This window comes from Apium graveolens, chromosome 2 (assembly GCF_009905375.1).
Source record: "Apium graveolens cultivar Ventura chromosome 2, ASM990537v1, whole genome shotgun sequence".
Lineage (NCBI taxonomy): Eukaryota > Viridiplantae > Streptophyta > Magnoliopsida > Apiales > Apiaceae > Apium > Apium graveolens.
In genome coordinates, this window is record NC_133648.1 from 15,536,068 (window position 1) to 15,549,597 (window position 13,530).

Sequence of the window (13,530 nt, forward strand, 5' to 3'; positions counted from 1 at the left end):
CCCCACCTAAGTTATGTGATTTTTTTTAAAAAAAAAATTGAAAGTTCAGATATGTCTAACTAATAATTATAAAATTCTGTAATATTTTAGTAACACTGAAGGTCAATTTTGAACTTTTTAATAATTTTATTATTTATTCCTATATTACAAAACTTTCTTTCATGCTACCAAAATTTTGTAACTGACATGTATTGCATTGTTAGAGCACATCTAACGCTATTTTCTATATTGATTAGCCAAAATAATATAACATTCGATTAATCATTCAAATCTTCCAACAATATATGAATTAAATTGATAGGAACTAAACTCCTGTCAAAAACTCTACCTGAAAATAAAGGTAACTCTCTCGCCATGAAATGAACAGTCATGTTAACATATAGTCGAATAAAATACATACTAATGTTTAACTCCTTAATCATTCTCCGGCACTCCGTAATGATTTTGCCAAACAGATTAATCATATCAATTTGACTTCTAATTGCCTGAACCACAGCCAGAAAACTAGACTCAATCTGAACCTTCTGCCAAGCATTTAACTTGCACCAACTCAAAGCTTCTTTTGCTGCTATTGCTTCTGCAAAGTCAGAACGAACATCTCCCTGATACATCTACGATTTTCTTATCAGCACTTCACCCTTTTTGCGCCAGTAAGCCTATACCATAAGTCGAGTTTCCAGAAAGTGTCACAGCATCGACTGTTATCTTGACTTCGCTGTTTGAAGGTCTTGCCCAAGAATGAGCTCCGTCCCCATGTTCAACAAACTGATACAGAGCCTCAGTGGAATGTATAATAGCCTGCAAACAAAACACATGAAACTAGATAAACCGCATTTAAGCGACAACAGCTGACTCAGTAGACATAATTTCTCCTTATATGGTGACCAAATGATAGTTATCCCTCTTTAATTAAGTGAGACAACCTTGTGCCGCTTATTTTTAATCAATATATAATAATGAGTTATAGATAAATATTTATATTAATTATTCAATAATTAATAAATGTTAATAAATGAATGATTAGATGAGATAAATATTAATGTAACATCTACCTTTAACCAATTTCCGCCAGTAGCGCCATTACTCAATATATGTATTTATGTCAATATATAATAATGACTTAGATTTAAATATGTAAGTTAATGATGCGTTAATTCAGGCAATATATGTGAAATAAATTTTAAATAAGTATTAATGTTTGGAGAATATTTATTAAATATTAAAGGAATTATTATTGATTAAATTTTTCGTATAGTAATGAGTTTAAATAAATATAGACATTAAATATATAATAATAAAAGAGTACTAATTGTTGAAATGAATATTTTATAAATATTAATTGCGGTATTTATGATTAAATTTGCTCATTAAACTCCTATGTTATTGTATTTTAAAGATAACGGATTAATATAACGACAATTGCCATAATATAAAACTAAAACACAACTTTATTTTTATTAAATTTTTAGAAATAACAACGTTATGGAATATATCAGAAATCCCAATCTTTAAACAAATATTAGATAAATTAACCATTATACAAAATAGTTTAGAACAAAATAAAGAAAAGAAAGTAATTAAAGATGAAACAGAAGAACCAGAACTAGTACCTATAACAGTAATAGGAAGAACTAAAGAACCTATATTAATGGATATAAGCAAAGCAAAACCGAAAATAACTATAGGCGTTAAAAGAACAATAAATGGTTTAGCAGAGCTTCATAAATCAGGAAAATTTTAGGAAAATGTCTATAACAGAACATAGTGCTATAACATTTCTTAAAAAACATGGAAAAGAGTTACTGGAAAAAGAAAGACAAAAATATGAACCTATAAAACAAGAAATAAGAGAAGATGAACTAAAAGAATTAAGAAAAGAAAATGCTAAATTAAAAACTAAAACTAATATAGAATGGTTAAATAAATATAAATTTTATAAAAAAAAATATAAAACCCAAAAAAAAGAATTAAAAGAAACAAAGTTAGAAGTAATAAGTGTATTAAAAGAAATAGATAATTTAAAAAATGAGATTAATCAATTAAAAATAGAATTAAAAGGAAAGGAAATTATTAAGTCTGACGATAGTAATCCAGAAACGAACAAAGAACAAGATGAGAGCAGTAATACAAGTACATCAGATAGTAATCTAGGAGAAGAAGGATTAAATTACTTAGAGGAATCAGATAATGAGGAAAAGGAAATAGTAATAAAAGAAAATAAAGAAATATTAGAAGCCCTCGGAAAAACCGTAAATGCAATAATAACAAATGAAGAGAAAAGCGATGAAAGTGATATAGAAGAAAGAGAAACTTCACATAAACAAACAAATTATGAAACCGAATCAGATAATATAATGGATAACGATGCATACCCAGAAGAAGAAATAGAAGATCATATAATAACTAAAAATAATATTAAAATGCCAGGAAATATACCTATAGGACAATAAAATGAAGTACAAGATTTCATAGGATCAATACACCAAGGAATAAATATAAATGGATATTTTCTAGATTTAGATAATGTCTACGACGATCAAGAAATAAGTAGAAGAATAAAAGACTGGAATTTAGGGATGTATATAGCCTTAATGAATTCAAAAAATATAGAAGATCTGGATTATGTTTTTGAACTAATATCAAAAACAATTATAGGAAAAGCAGCATTTTGGTTAGAAAATATTATTTATGAATTAAAGGGACAAGTAAGAACGTATGCTAGAAGCTGGAAAGATACGTTAAACGCATTTGATATATTATTAAAAAGAGAATTTCTAGGAGAAAGATGGTTTGTAGCTCAAGAAAATATAACAGTAGAAAGAAAATCAGAAATAACAATGTATCTAAATAATATGAAATGTTGTAGGATTAGTAAATTACCAGAATATACTATAAGTTTTACTAAATTCTTTTATGAAGCTAAGTTTTTACCTAATGAAAGCTTAGTATATCAACAACTGTATTATGATCATCTACCTTCACCTTATAATACCGAAATAACTAAAGAATATAATAATCTAGAACCTAAAGAAAATACATTAGGAGAAAGAATTAGATTATTAAGAGCATATTTAACTCGAAAATGTGAAGAATATAGAATTCAACAGAAAATTAAAAAGGATAAAAAACAAGGATTAAGAGAAATCTGTAATTTTACGGAGAAAAAATTAATATTTGGATGTGATAATCAAGATTATAAAACTAGAAAGAAGTATAGGAAATATAGGAAACTAGATTATAATAATCAAAATGAATATTATAGAAAACAAAATAAAACCTATAGACCTTATAAACCATTTAATCGAAGATTTAAAAGAAGAAAATTTAAAAAATATAGAAATACTCCTGAAAATAGAAAGAGATTTAGATATAAGAGAAAGTTTAGAAAAAGAAATAAAACAAAAATAGCAGATTGTAAATGTTGGAATTGTAATGAAAAGGGACATTATGCAAATAAGTGTCCTAAATTACAGCAAAAAGGAGTAAAATACATAGATACCACCGAATTAATAATGAAACTAGAATACATAAGAGAAGATAATAATAACTGGTATGATGAAGAAGTATTCTATATAAGTGAAACAGAACCAGAAGAAATAAATTATATAAATGAAAATGATAGTAATAATGAAAGTTTAACTACTGAATAGAATAAAATGGTAGCTATATATATTGAAGCACAGGTAGAATATAAACCTACGAAATATATAAAACAAAAGATATTTATAGATAGTGGAGCAGATATTTGTTTAGCTAAAGAAGAAGTATTTACTCAACACAAATGGAAGCATACAAAAAATAGAATAATAGTAACAGGATTCAATAACCATAAAAAAGAGATAGATATAATAGCAGAAAATGTAAGATTTATATTAGGAAAAATAAGATTTAGGTTACCTATAATATACCAAGAAAATAATATGAAACAACAAATGTTACTAGGAAATAACTTTTTAGATTCTTTTAAAACTCAAATAATAAAACAAGATAGGATAAGTTTGTTAACACCTTGCGAAAAATGGATAGTATTAAAAAGAATAATACCTGTAAAATCAATAGAAATAAGTAATATTAAAGCAGAAAGAAAAATAAATTTAGAACTATTAAAACAAAAATATTTAAAGGCCTTAAAAATAAATTTTGGAGAACATCCAATGAAGTTATGGGAAAAAGAAAAAATATATGCTGAAATAAAACTAATAAACCCTAATGATATAATTAGAAACAGACCAATAAGATATAGTCCAACAGATCAAAAGGAGTTAGGAGTTCAAATAAAAGAATTATTAGACTTAGGACTAATACAAGAAAGTAAAAGTCCGCATAGTAGCCCAGCGTTTTTAGTAAGAAATCATAATGAAGTAAAAAGAGGAAAAGCTAGAATGGTAATAGACTATCGGGAACTAAATAAAAAGACTATATTTGATGGATATTTTTTACCATATAAAAGAAATTTAATCAACCAAACAAGTAATAAAAAATGGTTTAGTAAATTTGATTGTAAAAGTGGATACTGGCAAATAAAATTAACTAAGGAATCTAGATGTTTAACAGCATTTAGCGTTCCACAAGGACATTATGAATGGATAGTACTACCATTTGGATTAAGAACAGCTCCACAAATATTCCAAAGAAGAATGGATAAAATATTTAGAGAAATGAATGATTTTATTCTAGTATATATAGATGATATATTAATATTTAGTGATAATTTAACAGATCATTCAAAACATCTAGATATATTTATTCAGACTATTAGAAAACATGGAATATTATTATCAGAAAAGAAATCAGAAATATTTAAACACAAAATAAAATATTTAGGATATATTATAGACTCTGAAGGAATTCAATTACAAGAACATATATCAACAAAAATAAAGAATTTTAAAGAAATTTTAGAAAATAAAAAAGAAGTACAACAATTCTTAGGAATAGTAAATTACGCTTCAGATTATATAAAAGATTTACCAAAATTAAGAAAACCACTACAAGATTTAATAAAGAAAAATAAAACTTTTGAGTGGAAGGAAGATCATACAAATGCAATAAGAGCATTAAAAACAAAGGTAAAAAATTTACCTAAACTACGATTACCCAAAGATAGTGATCAGTTAGAACTATTTACAGATGCTAGTGATATAGGATGGGGAGCAGTATTAGTAGCTTTTGAAAAAGATGATATTGATAAAGAAAACCCTTTAATATGTGGATATGCAGCTGGAACATGGAAACCCAATGAAAAGAATTATCATATTAATGAAAAGGAACTATTAGCTGTAAAATTAGGGATTAAAAGATTTCATTATCATTTACTACCTGTAAAATTTGTTGTTAGAACAGATAATACTCAAGTAAGATCATTTATATTCAATAAAATTGACCCTTTACCAGAATTAAATAAAAGAAGAAATTGGCAAGCATTTTTTAGTTATTATGATTTTATTGTAAAAAACATATCAGGTACTAAAAATATTCTTGCAGACTATCTTAGCAGGGAAAATGGAAAGTATTAGCAGTATTATGATACAGGTGGGAGAAGTAATTCAGAAGATAAAGGAAAAAAATGACCAGATAAACTTTATTAACGAGGAAATCAGCCAACTCACTACTACTTTAGAAGGAAAACTCAGAATATTAAACAACCTACAAAAAACCCCAGAAACCTTTGTATCAAGATTAGCCAATACTCCTACTATCAAAACAATAACCATACCAGAAAATACTATCAACACCATTACCCTAAAAGATCGTGTAACCTTTACCAAAGAATATACCGAGTCCTTTGAAAAAATACAAAAGTACTATGATTATAAAACCAATACTACAATCCTGAGAAATGGGAAATTTGGAAAATACCCAAGGTATATCTGTAGGGAAAACGCAGATTCAACTGTAGTAAAAAACCTATTACTCTTAGGATTTATTGACAAAATAATGGTAGATGAAACCTTATCAAGTATAGCACAACTACCATCAACTATAACACAAAGCCTTCAATCTTACATGAATTCATACGGACCAGGAGGAATTTATGGTATACAGGTTTTTGATGCCTGTACTGACTTAACAGGAAAACCCATATTACTCTGTCAAATATTTAAGTATGGCAGGAATACTACTATAGAAGGTGAAAATACTAGCCTAAAGACGGACATGGCATGTACAATAGAGCAATTTGGCGACTGGTTGTGTAACAAAAGAGCAATCGGCATAGCAACATTGAAGTCTAAACTTGAAGATATGATACGAGGAGGAAAGGCATGTGTCATTGGCACAAGTAAAGGTGGATTAGCAGAAGAAATACTAACCATTTATTATAATAATGATATAATTAGCAGGGATACTACAGCTTTGAACGAAATGAATGCAAGATTATCAGATTTAAAGCACAATCATGCTCAGAAGACAAAGGAAATTTATCAGAATTTATTATCAGGCCAAAGACGGAGACCAGTGGCAACTCTAAAGAATATAGCAACAAAAGAAGAAGGATGTTCTGATCCCTTTGCATAAATATTTGTTAGGCCCTGAAAGGGTGACCTAACCATATAATACAATGTAATACTATTTGATGAAAGTTAGGCCCAATAGAATTTGGTGACCTAACAATGTAATAATAACGATGAATTGATAGGCCCAATGAGAATTGGTGACCTATGGATATTACAAATGATATTTCGGCCCAATGAGAATTGGTGACTGAAAGCATATTACAAATGATATTTCGGCCCAATGAGAATTGGTGACTGAAAGCATATTACAAATGATATTTCGGCCCAATAAGAATTGGTGACTGAAAACATATTACAAATGACGCTACGGCCCAAATTATATTGGTGACTGTAAAAAAATAATAATAATAATAATAATAATAATAATAATAATAATAATAATTTTCAGGAAAAAGAAAAAGACAGCAGCAACAAAGAAGAAAGGTTACTAGAAGAAAAAGACAGCAGCTGGAAAAGACAAGGACATTTACCAGAAATTTTATCTCTAAAGTCAAAAAGAAGGTGGAATGACAGACAAATTACAGAAAGTGGATTCAGCTTTTGAAAAAGAGGAAAGAAAAAGAACGGAGGAAATTAAAAGGGAATCTTAGAAATAGAAATTAGTAGAATCAACAGAGATTGAAAAACTCTATAAAAGCCATCTTGTAAATCATTAAGAGATATCAAAAATTTTCATCAATGGAAATAGCTGTTTATAAATTTTCTATGAGTAGCTAAACATTTCTCTCTACAATCTCTATACAAGAAAATATTGTGCGGTGGGAGAATTCAAATCCAACTTATATTTAGGCGCGGATCAAATCATGGAATGAAAAAAGTGTTACATGTATGGTCATCGGACCTTCTTTCTCTTTCTTGTGAACAGAGAAAAGCCCAAAAACATTTGATCCACGTCCGGAGACCAATATCCGGTCATGAAATAGCTTTATGAATATCAGAATATTCATGTCATTTCAATCCAAAATGTTAAATCTAACTTTTTATTAATAAATTAAATTATATTTTATTACAGCAGAAAATATCGAAGTATCAAATTTAATTGATAATCTCCTAACATAATATGACTTGTCAGCTTTATTTTCTATTGGTATGTGTCCATTCAAACTTCTATTTACAATACTTTGTTTAAGAAAAATTATGATTATATTGAGATTTTATTAAGTTATGTTTAATTAAGTAAAATAATCTTTATTTATTTTTAATTTGAAAAACTACTAACCATTTATGAAAATTGACTTTTATTTTATGTAAATTTTATTTTCTGTTAATTAGTGTTCATACTAGCGTCAATTTATTTTAAAATCAAAAATTTTATTTTATTTTTATTGGAGGGAATCCGCAGCGACTATCTTTCGGGTGCGCACTAGGTAAACTCCACGGTTCACGCAATAGCCTGCAAATCACGTAAATCAAGATAAATCATATTTAAAAAAAATTAAGTAATAGTTTACGACCTTAATGACATTTATTAATTTTTAAATTGAAAACCATTGATTTGACGATTTTCTTTATCACATTTCATCACAACTTTTATTTACTTTTAAGTTTAAAACATTTTTTAACAGTAACAAATTTAAGAGTTGTATTTAGATTTTATTAAGTAATAATAAATTAAGTTTAATAACATCTATTTACTTTTAATTTAAAAATAGTTTTGATCAGTAATTAAATAATATCAAATAAATATATTGAAAAGGCTAAATATAAGCTAATTGTCAAATTATATTTATTAATATTAAATTATTTAAAATTACAAATATCTGATTTATAAGATAATTATACAATTCGTTTCACAAAAACAAAACTATATGTAAAATTTTTATAACAAATAAAATAATGTAGAATTAGAATTATACCGGAAAATTTCATAACTGATTCAGTTTTTTTTAACTACATAGTCATTTTTTTGATAACTATATTAATACTAGTATCTATAAAATATTTGATATTAATATATTAATTTTAATCCGTTATTCGCATGAATTATGAGTTCGATTCTCTAAAAACTAATTCAATATTTTTAATTTCCGTGCTTACCATGAGTTATCAACTATCTATATTAATAAGGGAAACCATGATTTATCATAACACAAAAGTATCAAATCTTTGTATTAACCGGAAGATTATTAAAATTTTATATAATTAAATTTTGATTAACACAAATTGATATCTAATATGTGTAAGCTTTATTTTTACTTTAATTTTTATTTGTTAGTGTCCATCCAAACGTCAATCTTTACTTTTAAATAATCATATTAATAAAAGTTAAAATATTAGATTTATATAACAAGTATAATAACTAGGTGTATAATTAGATTTATATTTCTTTTAACAATATAATTTAATAATATTTATTTATTATAATTTAATTTTTGTTTCACAAAATTTATAATGTTTCATTTTATGTAAACAATAACTTTTTTTTGAAAATAATGTAAACAATAACTTGATAGTAAATTTAATTTCGGACCCGTACATCGCGGGGATTATCAGCTACTCCCTCCGTCCTTCCCAAATATTTACATTTGGGTTGGACATGAAATTTAAGAAAAATGATAAAATAGTGGAGGAAAGTTAAAAAATGAGTAAAGTAATAAGACCGATAAATATTATATGAATAAAGTGGGTATAGTGGAGAGAAATAGTAGATGTAAATAAATCAGATACAAATGTAAATAAATGAGAGGGATGAAGGTAAATAAATGGGAGGAACGGAGGATGTAGTTTAAAGTAATGTACGAATATCAGAAATCAGAATGTGCATGTCAGTTCAATCCAAGATATTGAATTTAAAATAATGTACGATGTTCTAGGACAATGCTACAAGTACGAATAAAATAACTATGTGGAGGAGCCGCATAGTCACATACTAATAAATACTCCAACAAAAATGGAGGCGGTGCGTTTAATTATTACTACGTTACGTACTTTTCTTATTTTTTTTTCATTTTAGTTTTTAGATATTAGGTGATAAACTTTTAAGCTATGGTGTGTATATCTGGTGAAAGTTGAGTGGTCGCTGCTGGGTATTAAAAGTTGCAGCACTTTTCATGCAATTCAATTGTTTTTTTTGACAAGAGTATTTCAATTTTCAAATATGAGTACGTAATTTTTTTTGCATGCGATTTGACTTTGTGGAATATGGGTACTTTTATTTTTATATACATTTTAATTACATAATGTACTTATAATTTATATTTAGGATGAAATTGATTAAATTTTGTATTTTGATGAGTAACTATGTAATTTATGATTTATGAGTTGCTACAGTTTAAATGATAATATATTTAAGTTTATTTATAAATTAACAATATCGCTATCACACATTTCAGTGGACCGTGTATTGAAAACATCAAAGAAAGTTATTAATTATATATATATTTTTTTGTCAAGAAGTACATGATCGTACAAAAATATAATTCATAAAATTAATTTTTTATTTGAAAAAAATTACCGCGTAACGGAAACATATCCAATATATTAACAGAAGAATGTACAATAGCCCATATAAAAATCTTTAAATGAGATTTATGCAACATTGTTAATTGACAACATTAAAATACATATTAATTTAAACAATATGTTGCTTCGTGTACATGTATGTATTGTTTTTATACAAGTGAATCGCACGTCGTATCATCCGAGTCATAAAAATTGACTAAGAACATTCCTTAAAACATAATCGGACACAATCTGATTTGTTTTCTGAGTAGGATGAAAGGAATCCCAGAATACGTATTTATCTGCATCGCTGCATGTCAGTGGATTTAGCCGGTTACACAAATACCCCATCTCATACAACCCTGACGAACAACATGCAACTGCTGCTACCTCAAATCCTGTTATCAAAGTACACACATTTCACCAAATTAGTGTTTCCTCTTTTCCATATACAGTCGAATCAAACAAATCCGGTATATTCCACAAATATGTCATGTTTTAAGCATTTATTAAAAGAGTTATATCAATTTTCAATTTCAGCAAAAATCTTTGATAATCAGATTTCGGAACATGATAATAATTAGCTAATGGAAAATTGAAGAAATTATTGCGGAAAATGGATACGAAGAATGGAACTGCAAATTTACCATATGAAGAAGGATTCTGAACAATTTTTTGCAATATGAAGTAAGGATTTGAAAAGACCACTTTGATACCAGGAAGCTCCTGATTTAGATTATTCACCACACCACTCAATTTGCCATTGAAATTCAAAGCCACTTTGTTATATTCCTCATTACAAGTATCACCATTTCCTTGTAGAAAATCTGTAGTTCTCTCCAACGGCAAACACCCCATTGGAGGAAGCCCGCCTAAAGATATCTTTCGAGCTCCGAGCGCATACAGATCCTTTATAAATTTGGCAGCAAGTCCGCTTAAATAATCTTCGTACATGTCGACGCTGAATTGATTTCTTCTGTTCGGGAGAAGATAGTAATCCTCCAGAAAGTCGTTTGTTCCCAAGCTTAGTAAATACAGAGCTTCGCTTATGATTTGTGTGGCTTTCGCATCACCGACAAAAGCTCTTAGTTTGCTCTGATATTCTTTGTAGTACTCCAGTTCTTTCCAAAAAGGTATCACGGACTGCAAATCAAAAATAATAACTACTAAAAGTTAACTTCAGTGTCGAAATTTAATGCACTAGCTACCTCACTCGTGAGGTACGGAAGATCCATGAAGCATATGTTTATCTAATAAAAGCTTTGATGGTAAGTTTTCGAAAAATAAAAAAGTAGGACAACTGTGGACTGCGGGTTTCTAGTGCCCCTTCCTAAATCCGCGATAACCTTTAGTTTACAGGCATGTTTGTGAACGATTAATTTATCATGAAGGGTCGTTAAATTAAATTAACAGATTGACGGACTTACTAGAACATCAGATGTAGCAGTGTCGTAGCCGGTACCAGCAGAAGCAAAGCTAACTCCATCGACAAAATCAGAGATACTATACATGGGATCCAAGTAGGCTGGCACAAAAGGCTTGAGCCCAAAAGCCTGCGATATAAAGTCTGGTGGAATTCGGCCGTTGCAGAACCTTCCAGTAGGTCGACCTCCATCAAAATCACGGCCATAAGGTGCGAAATTGCTCTTGAGAATAGTCGAAATTTGGTTATTGTTACCAGCATCAACAGATGAGTCCCCGAACACGATAACAGCTGGAACTTTAGCTCCATCACTTGACGGTACGAGAATAATTTCAGCAAGTAGAAGAAGCACTATTGTTTTATGCATTGTTGCGATCAAATTCGTTATCGCAACTTGCAAATTAAGGTGCAGATTAAGGAATGTTAGTTTTAGAGGTTAGGAGAGGATGGAGAGTTTTATAGTAGTGGGAAAATGTGGATTGGTTGATATAAGTTGGTCCGATGTTCGTTGGATGATATTAATGACTAGTAAAGTTTCACTTGGATTTTTCTTGTATTGTACTGTCGAAAGCAATGATACATGGATCTATAATTCTCCATGAATGTAAGGTTATTATTACCTAGTAAAAGTTAAAAATTACTTTATAATATTTGAAGCACCTATAAATGAAAAAATATATTTCCCATACTCAAATCACTTCCTCATTTCACTAAAATAGAAGAGAATCAAGCATCTCAAAGAGGATAACATGTTAAGCTAATTAAAATGCTAGTTGTCTGCTCCTCCGTCACATTCATTTCAATATATTTTTTCTTTTTTAGATATCTCATCCAATTTTATATATTTCAAAACTTATCAAAATAGTAAAAATTTTATAATATAAAAATTAACTCCACCTATTTTTATCCATATTTTCTTCCACTATACTAAATTTATATATTTAATATTGATTAATCACAACACTTTACCCATTTTTCTTATTTTCTTTTATAACATTTTATTTTTTCTTAAACGTATACAATTCAAACGAACGGAGTAATTGGTGTTCATTAACTATAATTCAAACGAACGGAGTAATTGGTGTTCATTAACTATAATTCTAAAGTGAAACAACTTACCATTTCCTCCTTATCATTACACATATTAATAAAATTGAATAGTGAATAGTGATAGAAAAATTGAATTTATTATATCAAAATTAGTTAATATAATATGTGAAATAAATTTTCCCTTTAAAATATAATTAGACATATAAGAAATAAAGTTGAATTCAAAAAAATAAATTAGACGACAATATTTGAAATCACTTAAAAATTACATTAAAAGTTGAAATGAACAGTTAAGTAATAAAAAAGTTTTAAGTCATTTTCTTGACAAACAACATGCTGCTTACTAATTTATATCACTACAAAATCACTAGAAACAAGAAATGCAAAAGATTCAAGAGGATCAACGATCCAATTGCATGAAAAATTGACAATCAAAACCTGACAAGTTATCCGCAGAAACAACACTTACAAGATCTAGGAACAAAGGTAGAAGATAGATTGATAAAATTAGTCATCACACGAATATCCACTATTAACACAAAAATGAGTCATTTTCAAGGTCATTAATTTGCCGTTTCTAATCGTCAAGGCTAGAGTAGTGGACGCAGACCCACAGGCAATATATAGTAGCATACATACATTGAGTGATGTGCTATTTAAAGATTTTCAGGGGACCTGCTAGAAGAAAGATCTATCCCATCAACATTTCATTAAAATTCGATAATTACATAAATTGTATTAATGAATTCCACCCATGTTGGACACCATGTGGACTTAGGCGGTGTATTAAATTTGTCATAAAATATTACAGATAAATGTACATTCAATTGTTAGAGATAGAGGGTGCTTCTAGATGCTTTGAATAGTGTTCGAAAGAAAAGATATAATATAATTAGGTCACAATTTAGTGCTAAAAATAGATTGATGTTACGACATAATGAATAGTTACTTGAAACTGCCTCAACTACTAAAGGTATTTTTAGTTAGCCAGCCCAGCCCCGCCCCTTGAATTAAGATATGCTTGAATTGTTGGTTGCGACTGAGCCAGAAACCGGAGTTTGGGTGACGAATTTTTTTTTAAATAACTAATATATATTTAAT

At 28.3% G+C, this 13,530-nt stretch overlaps 1 protein-coding gene across 1 annotated transcript; it reads right to left on the reverse strand.

The window, feature by feature from the left end:
* Positions 1 to 9,973: 9,973 nt before the first annotated feature.
* On the reverse strand, positions 9,974 to 11,850 carry LOC141707020 (GDSL esterase/lipase At2g04570-like). Its single transcript, XM_074509978.1, has 3 exons — positions 11,384 to 11,850; positions 10,604 to 11,099; positions 9,974 to 10,354 (listed from the first exon to the last, which is right to left on the reverse strand). The coding sequence occupies exons 1-3, from the start codon at positions 11,744 to 11,746 to the stop codon at positions 10,161 to 10,163; spliced, it is 1,053 nt and encodes a 350-aa protein (XP_074366079.1). The 5' UTR covers positions 11,747 to 11,850; the 3' UTR covers positions 9,974 to 10,160.
* Between the last annotated feature and the right edge of the window lie 1,680 nt (positions 11,851 to 13,530).

What these genes read in the sequence shown, in the direction of transcription:
- LOC141707020 (XM_074509978.1), bottom strand. Translation starts at nt 11,746, where the DNA reads ATGCATAAAACAATAGTGCTTCTTCTACTTGCTGAAATTATTCTCGTA. An exon ending in CTGCTACATCTGATGTTCTA is followed by an intron (nt 11,100 to 11,383) that starts GTAAGTCCGTCA and finishes TTTGATTTGCAG; the next exon opens with TCCGTGATACCTTTTTGGAA. An exon ending in TCAGAATCCTTCTTCATATG is followed by an intron (nt 10,355 to 10,603) that starts GTAAATTTGCAG and finishes CTTTGATAACAG; the next exon opens with GATTTGAGGTAGCAGCAGTT.